General features: G+C 41.2%; 1 protein-coding gene across 1 annotated transcript in view; it reads left to right on the top strand.

The window, feature by feature from the left end:
* LOC121545781 (probable phospholipid-transporting ATPase IIA) overlaps positions 1-13062 on the top strand; it is a 39437-nt gene extending 26375 nt beyond the window's left edge. Inside the window, exons 16-28 of the mRNA XM_041856606.2 lie at positions 180-272; positions 483-566; positions 2484-2654; positions 2863-2961; positions 4333-4422; positions 4774-4918; positions 5258-5322; positions 5899-6054; positions 6804-6868; positions 7271-7379; positions 7584-7641; positions 9108-9311; positions 10906-13062. Coding sequence (XP_041712540.1) covers positions 180-272; positions 483-566; positions 2484-2654; positions 2863-2961; positions 4333-4422; positions 4774-4918; positions 5258-5322; positions 5899-6054; positions 6804-6868; positions 7271-7379; positions 7584-7641; positions 9108-9311; positions 10906-11042 — 1476 coding nt within the window. The 3' untranslated portion in view covers positions 11043-13062. The remainder of the gene's footprint in view (positions 1-179; positions 273-482; positions 567-2483; positions 2655-2862; positions 2962-4332; positions 4423-4773; positions 4919-5257; positions 5323-5898; positions 6055-6803; positions 6869-7270; positions 7380-7583; positions 7642-9107; positions 9312-10905) is intronic.
* The last annotated feature ends 6919 nt before the right edge of the window (positions 13063-19981 follow it).

Below are 19981 nucleotides of genomic sequence, written 5' to 3'. Positions count from 1 at the left end.
CCTTTCTAAACAACCAACCGACAATAATAAACTCATATTTTATGTGCATCCCTACACAAGTGCTGAGAGTCAGGGGGAAACCCCGGAGTGTACCTTATTGATTGATGTGAATGTTTTTCTTCTATTTTGTTTGTCAAGCATGGAATTAAGGTAATGACAGTGAATGGTCTGTTTTACAGGATGAGTCTACAGGAGAGATTAGCTTCTACATGAAGGGTGCAGATGTGGTGATGGCTGGCATCGTCCAGTATAACGATTGGCTGGAAGAAGAGGTATGTTTTCCTTCCTCTAGTCTAGAACAAGTCATTTTAGTTTGAATAAAAGACCACCATGATTTTTATATATCGTGTTGCGGTCATCTATAGCGGTAGCTGTCAATTTACCCTTTTTATTGGGATGGTTCAGAGACGTTGTGTATGTTTTGAACATTTTGTTCTGATATTAATATTTTGGTGATGCTTTTGCTTTTTGCTTTCTTCCAGTGTGGAAATATGGCCAGGGAAGGTCTGAGGGTCCTGGTTGTTTCTAAGAAGTCTCTAACAGAGGAACAGTACCAAGACTTTGAGGTTAGTAGCATTCCCTCTCTGTCTTTGAATGAGCTTAAATGTAACTGTCATCACGTTGATCCATAGGGTATGGGACTTAATGGTAGGGACTGTGCCATAACCAAAGCCAACAGAAGGAGGATGTTGTTTAGATGGAGAATGAATTGACTGTCCTGAGTAACCAAGCCCACCGTCAGCGACCTTGACATTTCAGTGTTTCATATCCATTTGGCAAACTCATTAGTGAGACTGAAGCCCAGGGTATCCATCTTGGTTTAAGTTGGCTTCTGTATGCACATCCACATAGCAGGTCAAAAGGACTCAGTAGGTTAATTCCTACATGGTATTGGTTTTATTATGACAGGGTCATAAACAGAAGGGGAATTCATTTTGATTTCTGAGAATGTAAGATGATACCGGGTGTGTTATAGCAGTTATAACAACATTCATTGTTAACTTTTACTAGTTGATGCAACTCTCTCTTCTTGTGTTGTTGTGCCCCAGTTAATCATTGTGTTGGTTACCACTCCTCACAATCTCGAGGAGATTTCAGTCAAATAATTTTTTGTAGGATGATAATATACACTGAGTGTACAAAACAGACTGACCAGGTGAATCCAGGTGAAAGCTATGATCTCTTATTGATGTCACTTGTTAAATCCACTTCAATCAGTATAGATGAAGGGGAGGAGACAGGTTAAAGAAGGATTTTTAAGCCTTGATTCAATTGAGACATGGATTGTGTATGTGTGCCAGCCAGTCATAGGGTGAATGGGCAAGACAAAATATGTAAGTGCCTTTGAACGGGTTATGGTAGTAGGTGCCAGGCACACTGGTTTGAGTGTGTCAAGAACTGCAACGCTGTTGGGTTTTCCACGCTCAACAGTTTCCCGTGTGTATCAAGAATGGTCCACCACCCAAAGGACATCCAGCCGACTTGACACAACTGTGGGAAGCATTGGAGTCAACATGGGCCAGCATCCCTGTGGAACGCTTTCAACACCTTGTAGAGTCTATGCCCCGACTAATTCAGGCTGTTCTGAGGGCAAAAGGGGGTGCAACTCAATATTATGAAGGTGTAACTAATGTTTTGTACACTCAATTTATAACTAATTCATTTATATTCCTCAACAAAGCACGCACTGTACAGGTTTTGTCATGTCCTTCCTTAGGACTCCCGAGTGGCGCAGCGGTCTAAGGCACTGTATCTCAGTGCTTGAGGCGTCACTACAGACCCCTTGGTTCGATTCCAGGCTGTATCACAACCGGCTGTGATTGGTAGTCCCATAGGGCAGCGCACAATTGGCCCAGCGTCGTCCAGGTTTGGCCGGTGTAGGCCGTCATTGTAAATAAGAATTTGTTCTTAACTGACTTGCCTAGTTAAATAAAAGTAAAATAAAAAAAATGTCCTGAATATCAACCTAGTACCTGCCAACAACAACAAATACAAAAACGAAATAGTTTCCACAGATACTTTCACCATTGTTCTTCAAATGTCAGTGTGTTGTTTGGTGCTCAGATCACACACACACACACACACATTCTCAGGGCGAGCTGGGCAGTCAGTGTTTCCCATGCAGCCCCAGCCCCATTGCTGGAGTGTATAATTTTGTGAGCTGGCTGGTGGGCGGTGGTGACTCACTATCTAAGTGACTCACACACAGAGTTTGTGTTCCTGAGTGAGTCACTCAGATAGTTTTTGCTTTATCTCACTCTGAAAATTGCCTTCTGAGCTGGAGACTGCTGGGCGTTTACTTGCTGATCGATGTTGTTGTTATTCCTCTAACCACCCAGAACATGTTACATTTGACGAATTTGTATGTCTGACAGTTGATAAATCAATCTAGTTAAACTCCAACATGCTATATTCACATATTTTAGGCATCCAATCCAAATCTTTTCTCCATATTTCTCCCCTGTTACTTTCTTCACCCACAGGCCCGATACATCCAGGCCAAGCTGAGTGTGCACGACCGGTCTCTGAAGGTTGCCACAGTGATCGAGAGCCTGGAGATGGAGATGGAGCTGCTATGTCTGACGGGGGTAGAGGATCAGCTTCAGGCTGATGTACGGCCCACCCTGGAGATCCTACGCAACGCAGGCATCAAGGTCAGGGGGCAGGGGTCACCGGGGCAGGGGGAGACTGACGCATAGCAACAACACTTAGCACTTCACTTCAATACACTTTATTTATCCCTGGGCTTTGTGGCCTCTGTAGCTGTTGTTATGTGTTGTGTCATTGTTTGAATGTGGATAAGAAAAGTAAAACATGTTAATCACACAGAAATGTCATTTAAAAACGTTATTACCTGTGTAGGTGTGGATGTTAACTGGAGACAAGCTGGAAACAGCCACGTGCACGGCTAAGAACGCCCATCTGGTGACCCGCAACCAGGACATTCACATCTTTAGATCGGTGAGTGGAGAAGCAGTAGAGGGCATTTTTCTGTTTAATAACTGTAAATTGAATATCATATATATTGTGGATTAGAATAAATAGCTTTAGCATAAAGAGTAATTCCTAGTTCACAGGGCCATCCACAGTTTCCTGTCTGCCCTGACCTTATTGGGACATCCATCCTCTGTGTTGTGAATGCCCAGAGCGGTGGTAATGTAGTCCCCCAGCCCAGCCAAGATCCGTTGGATAACTGGCAGGCCCAACAATAAATACCTCACACAGGAATAAGCATCCAATCCAAGCCAGTGTAAAACAGACCTGAGCTCTCCAGATCTGGGTTCAAATACTATTTGAAATCATTTAATATACTTTAGCTTTGGTTGAATGATCTTCCCTGTTGCAATATAACCAATAGATAGGTCCCAGAAGTACAAACCCTGCCAACCCGACGCTCCAGGCAGGCTAAAGCAAACACTCGTATTTGAACGATTTCAAACAGTATTTGAACCCAGGTCTGGAAACAGGCCGGTAAGGACCAGCTGAACCACTCCCTGGGGGAACACAAAGACAGAGAACCTAACTTCCTAATTTGTTTTGCAGGCTTAGCTCTCAAACTGCACTATTGCTTTGATAGTCCTTTGACTTCCCTTTTGGCTGATCTCCAGTTGCAGAAAAGGAGAGCTTGCCTGAAATAGGAATGTTAGGAGTTGTGTACAACAGTTGTTACTGGAAGAGGATAACAATGGCTGGCACAGCATGAAAACAGTCCCCTTGCTTCTCCCAGCGGAGCAGGGCAGGGGCTGTGACTGTTGAGTGGTCCAATAGCCAGGGCATCTGCTATTGGCTTCCTGGTTTGACACAAATGGCACCTGGGTTGACGACTTGCCGTATGAACAGGCAATAGGAGAGGAATATAGCCATACCAGTGCAGAACATTGGTTGACAGATTGATGTCTTGTGGTCATTTCCAGTTCCACATTTCTGGTATTTTGAGTCCACATATAAGTTTGACAGAGTTGCAGAAACAATGGGATGTTTTCTTGTTAATGTGCCCTATTGCAATGTCAGCACAATCAACCTCCATATTTGATAATAAATAGTAGTCTATAGAAACCCACAAAATGAGCCATGGTTGAGCTGGTTCATGTCCTGGTTCTCCTTATGGTTTTATAACTTACTTTGGCATTTCAAATCACATGTTCAACAGTTATGGCTATGGTTTGTATGCTCAGTTGACAGTTGATCAGTTCACCCTGATGCTAATCTGGAGTGTGGATGACAGTTGCAGTAAGGAGAGCAGCTACTCCTGCTGCTGTGGGTTAGATAGCCATCTGTATGTCTGTGTGTCTGTGACCGTGATGGTAAGCCCTGTACTGTCTGTGGTCCTAGGTGACGACGCGAGGAGAGGCCCACTTGGAGCTCAACGCTTTCAGGAGGAAACACGACTGTGCTCTGGTCATATCAGGGGACTCACTGGAGGTAAGCTGAGCACCGTCCTCACTCTGAACATTTGACCTTGTCTGTGTAAACCAAACCAAAGCACTGTTACTGAAGAGGCCTTTAGTGGTGGCTGTGGTATTGGTAAGAGTCAGTCTAACATGGGAAAAAGTCTCACTTGAAACACTTGAGAAACCTCAACTTGTTTTGAGTCTTATCCAATCACACTGCTGCATTGTTTTGGGTCTCAATTGACAACTTCCTACATAAATGTAGCAGACGTTGAGGAAGGAACCTATATCATTGATAAAGATCCAGACATAAGCTACAGTTGGTCATTGGCCCCTGGCTTGTTGTTCAAACCTCCTTTGTCATACTCTGCTTCTCCTGCAGGTGTGTCTGAAGTTCTATGAGTATGAGTTTATGGAGCTGGCGTGTCAGTGTCCTGCGGTGGTGTGTTGTCGCTGCGCTCCGACCCAAAAGGCCCAGATAGTCCGGCTGCTGCAGGAGCGCACAGGCAAACTCACCTGTGCTGTAGGTGAGTCTCCCCAGTGTCAGCCCCAAGCTTTTCTCTATTGGGACATTACAGAGTTACAGAGTTAACAATTCAGCTCACTGAAACTCTCCAATTACATTTCACTGCAGGGTTACTGATCTGTACGTTAAAGATATTGAATGGTATTGTTTTCATGATATAAACTTGATGAACAGTTTGCAGACGTCAGATCGAGGGAGTCGCGCACACACACACACACACACACACACACACACACACACACACACACACACACACACACAGAGCCCTCTCTCTTGTGAGTCACATTAACAGACGTATTCCTCCTGACACCTCCACTGATATCTGTTTGTTTTCTCTTAGGGGACGGAGGAAACGATGTCAGCATGATCCAGGAAGCCGACTGTGGCGTGGGAGTGGAGGGCAAAGTAAGAATCTCTCTGTCCCTGTCGCCTTGATGCTCTGCTTTCACTCACACACACACTCTCTCTCTGCCATCGGAATGTGTTGTGTGTTTCCTGAGAGTTGGCTTCCATCTGGCCAGAGCATCTTTTAACATACATTTGTCACTTGTTTATGTCATATCATGCACAGATGATTCCTTTTTGACTGTGTGAAAGCATGTCATGGGTGTAGAGGAAATGAATGTGACAGAGTGGTATTGTCTTCTGTTCTGATTGGGACTGCATGAACTGTAGTGCTGACAGGTCAACCATGCAGAGTTCCTACATCATTGACAGATTGCTCCAGCAAATACAGACAACAGCTCCACATAAACTCAATAGTTGGTAATTATTGGCAGAAATAGGGAACTATATTTACTCAAAGTGGCAGTTTGGCATTCCACTTTTCAGTTGATCACTTAGTTTAAACTTTTCCTCTAAACTTTTGGACCAACTACTCTTTATATACACTCGTAAAAAGTGTTATTCTGGTTAAAGAAGACCTTTGCTAACCTTTTGAAAATGTATCTTATTTTCCACCACCATGTTGTTCGTTGACAGGAAGGGAAGCAGGCATCTCTGGCTGCAGACTTCTCTGTGACTCAGTTCAAGCACTTGGGCCGACTCCTCATGGTCCACGGGCGAAACAGCTACAAGAGATCCGCCGGCCTCTCCCAGTTTGTCATCCACCGGAGCCTGTGCATCAGCACCATGCAGGTAGGCAGGACCAGGGTACCAAAGGGTGGAGCGGTTGTGGAGTGAGTCAGGATACGGAGTGCCAGAAGCTTCTTTGTGAGCCTGCAGCACCAGCCCCAGAGCCCCAGTTCCAGTGGGCAGTGAGGGTACCTAGGGCCAGGCATAGTGAGTTGGAGCAGAGTGGAGAGTGAGTCAGAGTAGGGGACCCCAGGAGCTCTTCTGGGAGGCCCCAGCCTTCAGTGTCAACCCCCAGCCTCAGCCCTTGTGAGTACCACAGCCCAAGCATCCAGCCCCAGCTCTTCAGCCTGCTAGTCTGCCAGACCAAGGAAAAAGGGAAAGCCATGTGAGTCACCAGGCCATAGACTCACTAGTTAGGGGAGGCCCCCATGTGTCTCGGATTAACGCTGCCCACAACCACAGCTGTTAACTGTTTGGTATAGGGCATGAGCTGGCCCAGCTCTATGCCTGGCTGCTGTTCCAACCATGTAGCATCATACTAGTATTCAGTGTTAGTCAGTGTTCTAAACTACGTAGTAGAAGTAGTGCCTCGACAGAGTGATAATACTAGGTTTACTACTTCACTTTTATAACCTATTCTTAGGGCTATTACTTCAATCAATTAACTCATTTTTAGATTAAAGTAACGTGTAGATAGTTTGGGCAAATCGTGTCAATGGTGTTGTGTATTACAGTTCTCAATACAAAGTTAAGCACACAAGTTTTACATACAGTAATGATTACTCATTCATGATCTCTTCTTCCTCCCCCAGGCTGTGTTCTCCTCTGTCTTCTACTTTGCCTCTGTACCCCTCTACCAAGGATTCCTCATTATTGGGTGAGCTGATCTTCACAATGGCATTTCAGCTATGTGTTAGCTCCATGTTTTGTTGATATTTAGATTGTGTTGACGTAGTGTTGCTATGAAACTACTATGAGATGACTTGAACCCTACTGACTCATCAAAACCCTCTCTGTCCAGCCTTAGAATGGAGGTCAGAGAACTGTACTGAAATATGTGACAATTGATATTAGTAGCCACATAACCATACGTGAAGCTTCAATCCTAAAGTAAACTATTTTACATTCTACAGTTAATGTTCTATGGCAGTTAATGTCTGGTAATGAGGTGCCTGAGAAAATTCATGTTCTTTTTGTAAAAAAATTAATAATAGCATTTCAAATTCTCTACTATCGTCTGCAATCTGCAAATACTTTTTGTGAATGTTCTTTATTTTAGCTACTCCACCATCTACACCATGTTCCCTGTGTTCTCCCTTGTGTTGGATAAAGATGTGCAGTCAGAAGTAGCCATGCTCTATCCTGAGTTATATAAGGATCTCCTAAAGGTAATTCATGTCTTTATTGGCTGTATCATTTGCATTGTGTTATAGCAGGCAAAAATTGTTTTAATACATACTGCATAAACTTCTCTTCACACTCGAGAATACTTTACAAACACATATTTGCACATATTTCAGTTTTCATTAAATCTTTACTAGTTATTGTGTGTGGATTAATTGTTCAAATCGTTCTATTATTCCTCCTTTCAGGGTCGACCTCTGTCCTTTAAGACGTTTTTGATATGGGTACTAATAAGTATTTATCAAGGTAAGTTGGTTGTGGAAATAATGATACATTAGGTAGCTTGAGTATTTGTTGATATGCATTCCTATAGATAGGGATTTTGTTATGTTTTGTTGTTGGAAAACAACTAATCCCTTAGGCCTCTCTCACACAGTTACTACTTTAGAAACGGCCCTGCCCTGTGGTGGAGGATCCATGATGCTCCCCACCAGCCCACATATTTTCTTCTTAATTGCTAGTAGTAGAGTTTATTTATGTCTGTGCTTTGTAAATGTTAAATAACCTAAGGTTGTTTTCCAACACAGGCCATTTGTGTTGCAAAGGCGTTGCCAGAATCATCCAAAGCTACACCCCTAAACCTTTTGTCTACCGCTCAGTGCTCAATCCCTACCTCCCACCTTTCCCTTTCCAAATAGTTTGTTTGGCAGAATATTCCAGTTGATGGAAGATCCTTAGCCATGATCCTTTTTGATTCTTATTTGCCATTGAGTGGGCCTGGTTTCTGTGTTTAAGGCCATTGGTGGGTTGTTTGGTATTTATTCCATTACAGTTTTCCACGGAGGCAATGTTTTGTATGCTTTTTTAAAATAATAATAATGAGAAAAATATTATTTTATTGTCAAATGTATACGAATGTCTAACAGAAAAATTACTTCTGTCTGGTCCTGACCCCTCCACAATTTTTACTCAGTGATGAGAATGCTGCTGTATTCAATTCATAACTATGATACAACCCATGTTAGGTCTGTTGGTATTAATTACATTTTCAATCGCAGGAAGTGGGGTTTTACGTCCCGTTTTAAAGGTCACATTAACAATCAGAGAGGTTATGGAAGTGTTAAAAAAAGATGGAAAAGTGAAAAACTTCCTTTTCCTCTTCCTGACATGGGAAACTGTGAGAAATCTTGACATCGATTCCCTTATTTTTTTAATGCAAAATATATACATCTGGTTGTACTGTGTTGAAAACTTTCTTAGTTGTATTTCAATTGTCCATTGCTCTTGATAAGATAACAGAATAAGCAGAGCCAAGGTTCATGTTGAACATTACAGTTACAGGTGTTGTATCTAATTTTGTCACTCTGTCGCAGAGAATTTTCTTGTGCCGCATGAATTCAAATGAGCCTTGTGATTTACATACATTTACTGAAAACCCGCAGTTATCATTTCTCTCACTAGATCTAACACCTAAACTATAGCCTACTGTAGCCTATCAAAACGAATTTCCCGGTAGTTATCACTTATTTTTTTATAATCAAATCCTCCTGCTGCAGGAGTCATTTTACTCCTGTGAGAAACTGGTCAAATTATGATCCAACATATTTAGCCACTCAATCAGCTTTTTAATGGCTCCAAAGTGTCTGCCGGTTGTTTGATTTATTGATTGATTGATTTCATTTATTCGACAATTAACAAACATATATACAGCTACACACCAATGCAATGGCAGTGCTCTTGACATTGTGCTGCCTGTTCTCTGTGCTCCTTAGGCAGTATCATCATGTATGGGGCATTGCTGCTGTTTGAGTCAGAGTTTGTCCACATCGTGGCCATCTCCTTCACCTCACTGATCCTCACTGAGCTGCTGATGGTGGCGCTCACCATCCAGACATGGCACTGGCTCATGATCGTAGCCGAGCTACTCAGTCTGGCCTGCTACATCGCTTCGCTCGTCTTCCTGCACGAATTCATAGGTGCGTAAACATACATACTGTGCTCAAACATGCACACACACACACACACAGACTCTTCAGCGTAGCCTGTTACGTTGCCTTGCTCGTCTTCCTGCACAAGTTCATATGTGGGTAAACGCTCATGCGTACACCCCCACACTTTTAATGGCCAAAGAATTCCTATGTCAGGAATTTTGATACTGATGAAGCAAAATAATGCAGCCACAATTGTATTTACCTGTACTCAGTGATAGATTGATTGTAATGGGCTTTCCCAGAGTCCCTGCCCTTGGATTCTTACGTCAGCATTCAGTGATGACAGGGTCTTCTCCATGTATACAGTGCCTCTGGTGTCCAGTTAGCCCTGGGCTGGCTGGGACCTGGAATGTACTGTCAGTAGGAAGTCCTGCTAAAGGTGAATAAAGTAACAAATAGTACCAGAGGAGCGCAGCCAGCCACCGGCATGCTAGAGTGTTGAAGTGGAAATGCCAAAGTCTCATGTTAGTTTCCTGCTTCAGCTACCACACACACACTGGCCAAGGTCTTTGTGTTTATGACCAAACAGAGGCTGTAGCTCAGAAACTACTGTACCACATGTCGAACATCACACTCTGCTTTCTATAGAATTTTATAAAGCTATAATTGAGTGTTTTATTTATGCAAACCGTGGTTTGTCACTTAAAAAGCCTAAGGTTTTGTTTACACAGGCAGCTTAATTCAGATATTTTGCCAATTATTTGCATATCTGATACCTTTCTGATATTTTCCCTAATGGGTAAATAGTGAAAAACCACATGGAATCTGATCTTTTGACTTCCGATTTACACCACCTCCATATGTGGATCTGAATCCTGATACAAACCGGATCCTCCATATGTGACCTCTGTCTGGCACTCGGATAAGATTTTTTTGCTCAAGTGTTGTTGTTTTTTTGGACATGACCTGTTGTTACCATGACAACCACCCCAAATGTAAAGGAACAGTGACATGAAATGAGCATTGCATTTGTGTGCTACTTCAGAGGCTACATCTGTGTGAATGCGCAAATCTGATATGGGTCACATGTAAAACTGAGTGTGGACAGTCAGAAAAAAATATTTTGATATAGAAAGAAAATCAGATTTGGGTTCTTAGGCTGGCTGTGTACAAATGCAGTAGTTGCATAGATTCCAATAATTTACTCCACAGTCTCTATTTGCTTTTTCCAAATGCTATTTTAGACCTTTTTGTGGGGTGTGAAGGTCAATTTCAGACCACTGAGCATTATGACTTGAACGTGGTCAAAAGTGCCCTTCTCATCCTTCTCTATCGTAAAAGAGAGGCCATTTAAACTTTTAACGTCACAAGTGACACCAAAGGTACATTATGTCCTTGAATGGAACAGCTTGAATGCAAGTCAGTTACATGGCAAGCCATTTCCCTCATCTGCCATATATATTTAGATGCTAGGTCTCCCCCCTAGTCACTAAATGAACTGAGTAGTGGCAACTGAAATACAAACAGTAGTCATACTAACCTGATTACATTAAGTCATACATACTCAATTCCTCATATATAAAACATATTTGCTTAAATGACCCACCATCCTGCCCTCTCTTTCCTTGGCTGTTTCTAGATGTATATTTCATCGCCACGCTGTCGTTCCTGTGGAAGGTGACAGTCATCACCCTGGTGAGCTGTCTACCCCTCTACATCCTCAAGTACCTGCGCAGACGCTTCTCACCGCCCAACTACTCCAAGCTCACCTCCTAGAGAGGGACGAGGAGGCAACGGTCCCCACCACCATCATACAGTAACCCCAGCCCTGCTTCTGTGCATGGGGAGAGAGGTCTCTGCTCGAACTCCTCCGTACTTCTCTCATCTAACAGAGCCTGCGCTTTATAAGAACCTAAAGGGTTCCCTTCCCCTTTAATTTATTCTTAAAGGTTCATGTGCAATTGGAAGAGATGGTGTGGGAAGAAAAAATGTTTGATTTGAGAAGAGAGAAAGTTGTTGTGTAAGTCTACATTATTTTCCTTGTTTAGATGTAAAGACTGACAAGTATGACTGAGTATGTTTACAGACTGATTGGATTGGTGGTTACCGTAACCGGAATTCTGTGTTTTATCATGGTCGCAGGTCTAAAATGTGTGAATACCATCAGGAAATATGTGCCAAAATGATCTAACAGAGGGTTGTGTACTTCTTAATCAGGGACTCATTAACAATATAAATCATGTTTGATATCTAAACATCAGGCCTAGAGAACTAACAAGGAACGCTTGATTGGATTTGACTAACATACAGTACTTGCATAAAAAACAACACAAGCTTGTCAGTCTGAAATGCATTGAATTGGTAATTATGTTTTAATTGTACATTTATAACAGTAATCGTTATAGTTACATTGGAAAATAGTGTGAAATACATATTTTTTTTTTTTACAACAACATAATAGTTGCATTACAGATTCAAAGGTTTTTTACGCACATTATGTTAATGTTTAACACTGGCATTGAAGTAGCGTTTCTCAAGGACTTGATGCAATTTTATGTTAACAGTTCTGTGGTTCAAAGTGAACCAGTGCACTGATCAGGTTCTGTTTGTGTATTTGTTTGTGCGTCACTCAACGACTATAACCCAGCCAAGTGGAGGTGGCTTGGTTCTTTATTATAGCATGATGACCCACTGTCTCAGATGTCAAAGGGTGTGTCTTTGTCATTTCGTACGTTGGGACGGTGAATGGTAAAATAGATTGTGTCTAAACTGAAGAGCATGGTCAATATTCAGCCACTAACAGGATGCTTTTTGTAGCCAAGCCGTATGTTCCACTTTGGCCCCCGGACTAGCTGTATGTCCACTAGGTCAGGGAGTCTGTAGGCTACACTGTCATGTGGTCACTGCCCACTCCTGACGCCAGTTCTGGCCACACTGTATCATTGCATGATTCACTTTAGTTGTGATATGAAGCCAATTCAAGCCATAGCTGAAAATACTCTGACCACTGTCCGGCTGCCTTCTCCCCTCACCTAGAGCTGAGCCCCCACAATTCCCTGTGCTTCTCTTCTCACAGACATGTCTGGAATAGAAGAGAACAATTTTCACCTGCTCAGAGTGAATGGCCCAGTAGAATGTGTTGATTTTCAATACGTATTAGTGCACATTTTAAAGAAAAATATGTAATGAATTCCTCACATACTATTCCTCACAATTCCTACCATACAGTACATTCAGAGACGACTGGTACAAAAAGTGTAAAAGTGTAAATAATTGTGTTGTAGGCTAATGTCCCCATTTCTATTATGTTCGCTAATGTGGCGTATTATAAAGATGTAGCCTAATACCATGACGGGGTTACTGTTAGGATTAGTGAATAATTTGTGTCGGACTACATACAGTGTGTCATAACTACCAATTCACTGCTTTTCTTGTTCAGTTGGAATTACAGTCATTTTGTAGTGTGTGACCTACTGTTCATCTTTCCTTATTTTAGTTGACATTTCAAACATTATTCAAACCCTTTGAATTTGAAATGCTTTTTTTCTTCGAATGTGGACTTTGGAGGTTTCAAACCTTCAATTGTGATAGAATGACACTACATTATTTGACTTTCTAAAGTTTTGTTTTTTAAAGTATTTTGCCTTGCATAATTGTAAATAATCCGTTTTTATTTATTAACCTTGATCATTTTGTGTTGGTATAATTGCAGAACAAAAAGGGAGGATCGTGTTGAATTGTGAATATTGGTGGTGATAAAATAAATCTCATGTTGTTTTCCTTTCTAGTTACCAAACCACTTGTCATTTCTCTGAAATCCTTTTTTGTAGTAATTTTTTTCTGATATGTTTAGCTTTGTGTGAGTTAGTTGAAGTACTTGGTTTTGGTACAGCAGAACAGTTTCCTCCAGTAAAACTAGGCCTATAGTATACTCAGACTGGACTGGGGCTGTACTGCTGAGGAAATCTTCCTTATGTAAATCAGTGTGTGTCTCATTTTCACCAGAGGAGGGAGTCCCTGACACTCAATAAAAGCTGCTGTCCTCATACAGTCAGCCACACTTTCTGACAATCAGATCCTGTAGCAATCAGTGTGGAAGGGTGAGTCTATGGCCTGTCTCTTTGACCATGTAATGTCAGATAGGGATTTTATCATAATAGGGAGTTATATGGGATTGATTTAATCTGATAAAATACAGTTAGTATAAAATACATTTTTCAGTTTCTTTTTATGAAAAACCTCACACCAAATTAGAACATGCACAAGCTAAAATGTATTGAATCTCCCAAGATTTCAAGAAATGGTTTTAGTTGGAACCAAGCCTCAGTCCAACCTGTAAAACATGGATAATAAAATCCTGCTTCTCTGTCCAACTTTTTCTTGTTCCATGGCCTAAATGCGTAGGTTATACAATTAAAATAAACCATTTAAGTTAATCAGCCACATGAAAACTGAAATTCCACCCCAGAATCAACAGCAATGCCCCCTAGAACTCTTTCATCTGAGCTTCAAGCGTTCAACAGAGCCCCTTGTTGGAGCAGTTTGTTAAGGTCAGTTGTATTTCAATGTCTTTTTAATTACTATATTAAGCCAAGGAACTACTTTGGCTTGAGTCAATACATGTAAACAATGATGTGAAGCTAGTTGCATAATAAGCATTTTAATAAATAAAAAATGTTTATTAGCAGGACGACCTAGCTCATTTAAAATATGTAAAACCCCTATTCGCTGTACTGTGGGGATAAATCAGAAGTGACAGATCATAACAAACCAGTCAATGCACTTCAATCAACTACACATTCTATTTGGCCCAGTGTAAACAACGGATTTTGGTGATGACATACCATAGGAAAGTGTGCTGAGCATGCACACACCCTTTTCAACAGCTATTTATAGCCTGGCAGGACTGGAATGCTTTGATTGGTCTAAGCACCTACTACTACTGCAAAGGATGAGCTGCTGTATATTCCCTCCTATTGTAATCTTCTATAACACCTGTTTCAATGGAAGTCAATGAACTAAGCAGACTGCTATCACATTGGTGTCTATGGGAGAGCCACCCACTTAAACAAACAATGCCTGAGGGAACTATCTTCATTTATCCACCATCTTTGGTAGAAGTAGTACTGTACTACAAGTAGGAGATGCAGCTCTTCCTATAGGAGTCAGAGGTTATTGTAGTCATTGTTGTTATTGTTATTGAGGTGCTGGGTGGATAGACAGTTCAAGGTCCCAGGTGTCTACCATGGGTGTTAGCCTGAGTGGAGGAGTGGCACAGGGCACAGCACAGAGGTGACTGAACGTTTGGTTTCTGGCTGCTTATTCTCTATCATGTATCACTGAATAAAGAAGTCTCACCATTGATCCAAAGAACTCCACACCTCTGGGCTACCGTGGAAACAAACAGAGAAACATGTCATCCCTCTGCATTTCTAACGAATGGGTGATCGAAGGATGTCGGAGTTACAGTATGAGTTAGGATCGGAAATTTGGTACTACGACACTGAATAGTGTTTTCTGAGGGGATATTGTTTCATGGGATTTCATAACGTTGCCTGTACTCAAGAGGGAAAAATCCATGAGCTATGGACTAAAGCAGAGAAATGTGTTATACAAACATAGAGTATCGATCAAACTCCTATTACATAAGTGGATTGTTTCATCTGATGTGGACATGTAGTTTCCATACTGATACGGAACTTATTAGTTCATTGAGTTGGAAAAATAAATAAGGAAATGTTTTCCAGAGCTGACAAGTTGTGGCAGAACAGAAACAGGATTCCTTATTACACATGACATAATATACTGCCCGGTTCTACTATCCAAGCATTTTAATTAAGTTAACTAGTGTTCTGTCAAAGCAGCAACATTAAGAACTTGGAATGGTTTTATAGAACTTTAGAAGGTTTTAGGAATTAAGTTCTAAACACTGGCTGAAACAGGGAGCAGGAAGTCCAAACAGAAATCTAAATGAATTAGGAATGTGGATTTTTTACAAGAGGCTTCTCTATTGGTTAGTACATCTATATAGTGTAAATTGTAATGTGCTACACACTACAACTATGTAAATAATGAAGCTCAAGACAAAACAGCAGTACCACCATAGAGATATTATTAAATTACTAGTAATTATTAGTATACTAATTCCTAATTCTATAAGTAACACATTAAAGGTAGACTCAGCAATTTGCCATCATCATATTTGGGGCGACTTCCTGCTTACAGAAATCAATAACACAATTATAATCTGCCAATATTGGAGGGGAGAGGGTGCTGGCAGTCTTGGCAGATTGGATTTTTGTTGTTGTTGATGTCTGTAAGCAAGAAGTCTTGTCGATGATGATGTCATATTGCTGAGTCTACCTTTAATAAGACAATTGAATTATGGATTTCTTAGGGAGAATCTAAAATGGAGCCAAATGTCTACACATCCCTTTAGCCATCTGAATTTCCTTCGAAAGCTTTCCATGAGACATGATTATAATGTGCCATGCATTTCCATGTCAAAGTTCCACTGCTCCACTAGTTTAAAAACTGAAACACACATGTTGCACTAGGAAAACTAAAATGGGGTAATGCTATAACCCAGACAACGCTCCCTAAATTAGCTGTTTTACAGTGATGGAAAATCCTGCATGAACTTGGAAAAAGTGGGTTCTAATGGCAAAAAAACGGAAGTGCAAACTCGGCCGTCTGGACAGGCTTAGTCAGTTTTCCCTTCTCAAACTTATGCCATATTCATTTACTCATTCATAATTTGAGTTACATAAGAGTCACGTAACTGTGGAGGAATTTACATCTGGTAGACAAGGGATTTAACTCGGACGGTCGAAGAGTTAGGCTACCCCCAAAATAAATGCTCTGCATTATGTGGTTTACAGCACAGTCACTGACTGCAGCCACTTAGTTCACCCGATAGTCTGGGTCTACCACCCAAATCCTTTCAGTCACCCATCTAAATCCAAGTCAGAACTCGAAACAGATCCCTGATTATGTCCCTTATAATACACAGATTTTCCTATGGATAGCTCTGCTGCTCACGTCACTGATGTCAGCACTGAATTAGTAGCCTAATTCTCTATAATGTACAACGTATACCACATTGGGTATAAAGATACTTGGAAGTCCCACTTTAAATGAACAAGAACTTTAAAAGATTTCTGAAGGCCTCCATAGGATCTCACAGTCATTATAGAGTGTGGGAAAATAGTTACATTTGGCAATTGAAAGAGTGCCCGAGAGACCATAAATGTATTGGTGGAGTTCAGGTACAGGTACATGGTGGCAAGTAAGTCCTCCCAGAGCTATACACTACTACATTACCCTGTATATCAACCATATGAGTGAACGGTAATCCATTTACTCTGGGTGCATCCTGTTACAAGGTATTATTACATCTAATCAGCTATCTTTGTATTATGTAGCCAAGGAATCAAGCTACTGAAGTGTGCAAGAGATTAAGTGCTGATACAGACCTGCATGTTGTTGTAACTTATGTCCACTAAGTTTACCTTGGCTTCTCTGTCCCATCCCTCAGCTTACTCCACTGGGCACCACAGTGAACTTGTTAATGCGCTGAATTAGGTTTTCTTGAAACATTTATTGGTTTGAGTTACCCGGTCCCCATGACTTAAACCTTTCCAAGATATAAATGCATCAGTTAGACCTTGATTATGTGATTAATTGGCAGTGTGTGTAACTGTGTATTGAGTGTGAATAGACTTACAGTAGCAAATGTACAGAATAAAAGTCCATAAAAGGACGATGCCCCTGGAGCTGACTGTGTTGCCAAAATCCCATCCAATCCAAACAATGACATGCCATTGTTGACCATTGGCATAGAAGCCAGTATAGGGTCTTGTTCTTAAATGAAATATGCTATCATAAGGGAAATGTATGTAATATGTAGGCTAATCTGTCAAGTGCCTGTGAATTGTATATGTTTTGTAAAAGTTCAATCTTTCTTCTTATTTAGCTGTTATAAATTATCTTCAGTTTTTTGTAAGATGCTTTCCAGTCAAACATTTATTTCCATTGGTAACTTAAGCCACATTTATTTGCAATGGGAATTTTTGCTGTGGTCAATTTAGCTGTCTATGATTTTGTAATTTTTCCAGTCTTATATCACCTCATTTGTGACTTCAAGACACAAGACTACAACTTATTAACAGCAAGTTTCCAATAGAAAATGTATAGTATTAGTGGTTGTGAGAATTCCTCAAAAATATTCCATGTTCAACAGGACAAGCAGGCCATTCAACCAGACTGAATTTAAGGCATAACCCACTGGGCACAGATGTCAGTTTAACGTCTTGTTTGGATTTACATTTGGTTGAGTTTTCAACTAACGTGAAATCAACAAAACATTTCACCATGTCATTGGTTTCAGGTAAAAAGTTGGGTGAAAAAAAGACAAAATGCTGATGTTGATGATGTTTTGCAAATCCAGTCAGTTTTCCACGTTGATTCAACGTCAGCACATTGATTCATTTGGTTGAAATGACATGGAAACAACGTTGATTCATCCAGTTTTTGGGAAGCCTCGGACTAGAGGTCTTCACGGGTCCAACCGAACCCGAATACCCGAGACCCGACCCAGGACCGGGTCCAAAATTCAAACTTTCCCCTCGGGTCTGGGTTGGGTCCTGTTTGATTGTCATCAGGTCTCGGGTCTATCATAGGGGCGGGAAGATGGGGCACCGCAGAAAAAAATGTTTTGCTGACGCTACAGATGGCTATATCGGTCTGCTAATACAGGACTAGTAAAGGCCCAGTGCACTAATTTTTCAAATTGTTTATTTTTATTTGTTTTGTTCTGATTTTTCAGGGGGTGCTGCGGCACCCTCTGTACTCCTACTTACTGCGGCTATAGGGTCTATGTAACTACAGCAGATAGACCCAAGTGGACCCGACCACAGCGCTGCACAGAATATAGCATATTTATTTTACGCTAATACAGTGAATTTATTGACTTATAGAAGGCCTAGCCAACATATAAAGACCTATTCGTTAACCAGAAGAGCAACTTGGCTGATAAAAATAAATGTGTCACTCGGGTCCAATCAGGTCTGGTTTACATCCGGACCCGTTAGGGTTTGGGTCGTGTCTAGGTCTGGTTGTCGTCGGGTCCGTTCAGGTCAATATCCAACTATTTTGACCTGAGAAGACCTCTACCTGGACTACTGCTTATTTTTTAAACTCAGTTAAGGCACAAGTTATAGTAAAGTGACCAGCAAACATTATAACATTGTGGCCTAAAAAAGTTATGTACTACTGTATATAGTATACATAGGCCTACTGTTTTCTTTTTTTTAGTCCCTGTCCTACAGTCATTTTTTCACATCCCTACAATGAAGTTCTTGTGTGCCACTGTCTGCGAGAAGCCACAGAAATGCCTTGGGCAGGAGCAGGAGACGTCATGGATTCCTGAGTGTGGGCTTTGCAGGAAAGCCCTGAGTCTCCGAGATGGAGCCATTCCAGGTTTCCATGGCAAAGCGCATAAACAGGAGGAAACACTGAGGGAATCCCGTTATTTTACAGCATTGGACCATTATAAACACCCAGAGCAGGGAAGGAAGCCGCTCCTGATACTCAAATAATCCTTAGAGCAAGGAAAAGAAGTTCAAACCATAACCATAGCTTGCTGGAGTCTATTTTAGCTCCATGTTTTTTAACTTATAAAGGAGTATTTGAAGTCTAATACTTCATTTTTATTTTGCCTTTGTTTTATGCAAGTGGGTTTCTACTGATATGATAGGAGAATAGTTTTTCATTTTTATAGATTTTTTTAAACGTTATTTTCAAATGTTTAGAGAATCTTGGAGACGGGCACAGTACCACACCATGAGGTCGATGGATCAAGGTATGGATGCCGCGTGCTGAATTGTGATAAGCTGGTAATTTATAAAACCTATTGATTTTCGAGTAGCTTAGTCCTGGACATGTGTTGATGTATAATTTTACATTGTATAATCCACAAAATAAGGTATATTGACTGTGTAGTTGTATATATCGTATGTGGTATATCTGACAGTCAGTTAGTGGTTTGAGTATCTAATTTATGCACATGAGTTGATCAGCCTATACCATGGTGATTCCGCTATTAGCCTACTTGCCCTGGACCGCCGTGAGGGGAACACTAGCGCTATGTAAGGTAGGCTACGCTACTGCAGTTGTAGGCTTTACGTCATCGTAGTCACATGAAAATTAGGCTTCAGGTTGTAATAGATTACATTTATGAACAGTATTGGCTATAACATAACTATTAAAATAAAACGTTCATAACTGTAGGCTATAATGAGCAGTAAGGTATCAAAATTCATACTAACACTATAAGCTAAATATGTATAATAGGCATTGTTACACGTTACCTAAAGTCTATGGGATCGGACATGGTAAAACATTTGCATTATGAATTGTGACTGATATGTGCACGCGCTCAGTGCGTCCTGTGGAGTTCATCTTCTATGTTGACAATACCAAGGCAAGGTGTGTATGGCTATTGAACAGTTTGGTTTGGGATGATTAAGGACTTGATTCAACCTGCGTAGCTGATGTTTTGGCGGTGTCGGGAGGTGGAACTGCTTTGGACGGAGCTGTCAAATCGGTGAGCAGCTGCTCGTGTGATCGCTGTCTCTAACCCATACCCATCCCACTCGCGTTAGAAGTTCACAACGAGAAAGTGTAGGCTATATAGAAATAATGACCCTCTAATG

Source organism: Coregonus clupeaformis, chromosome 30 (assembly GCF_020615455.1).
Source record: "Coregonus clupeaformis isolate EN_2021a chromosome 30, ASM2061545v1, whole genome shotgun sequence".
Lineage (NCBI taxonomy): Eukaryota > Metazoa > Chordata > Actinopteri > Salmoniformes > Salmonidae > Coregonus > Coregonus clupeaformis.
Note: the sequence above shows the minus strand (reverse complement) of the source record. Positions and strands in the feature narration are given on the sequence as shown.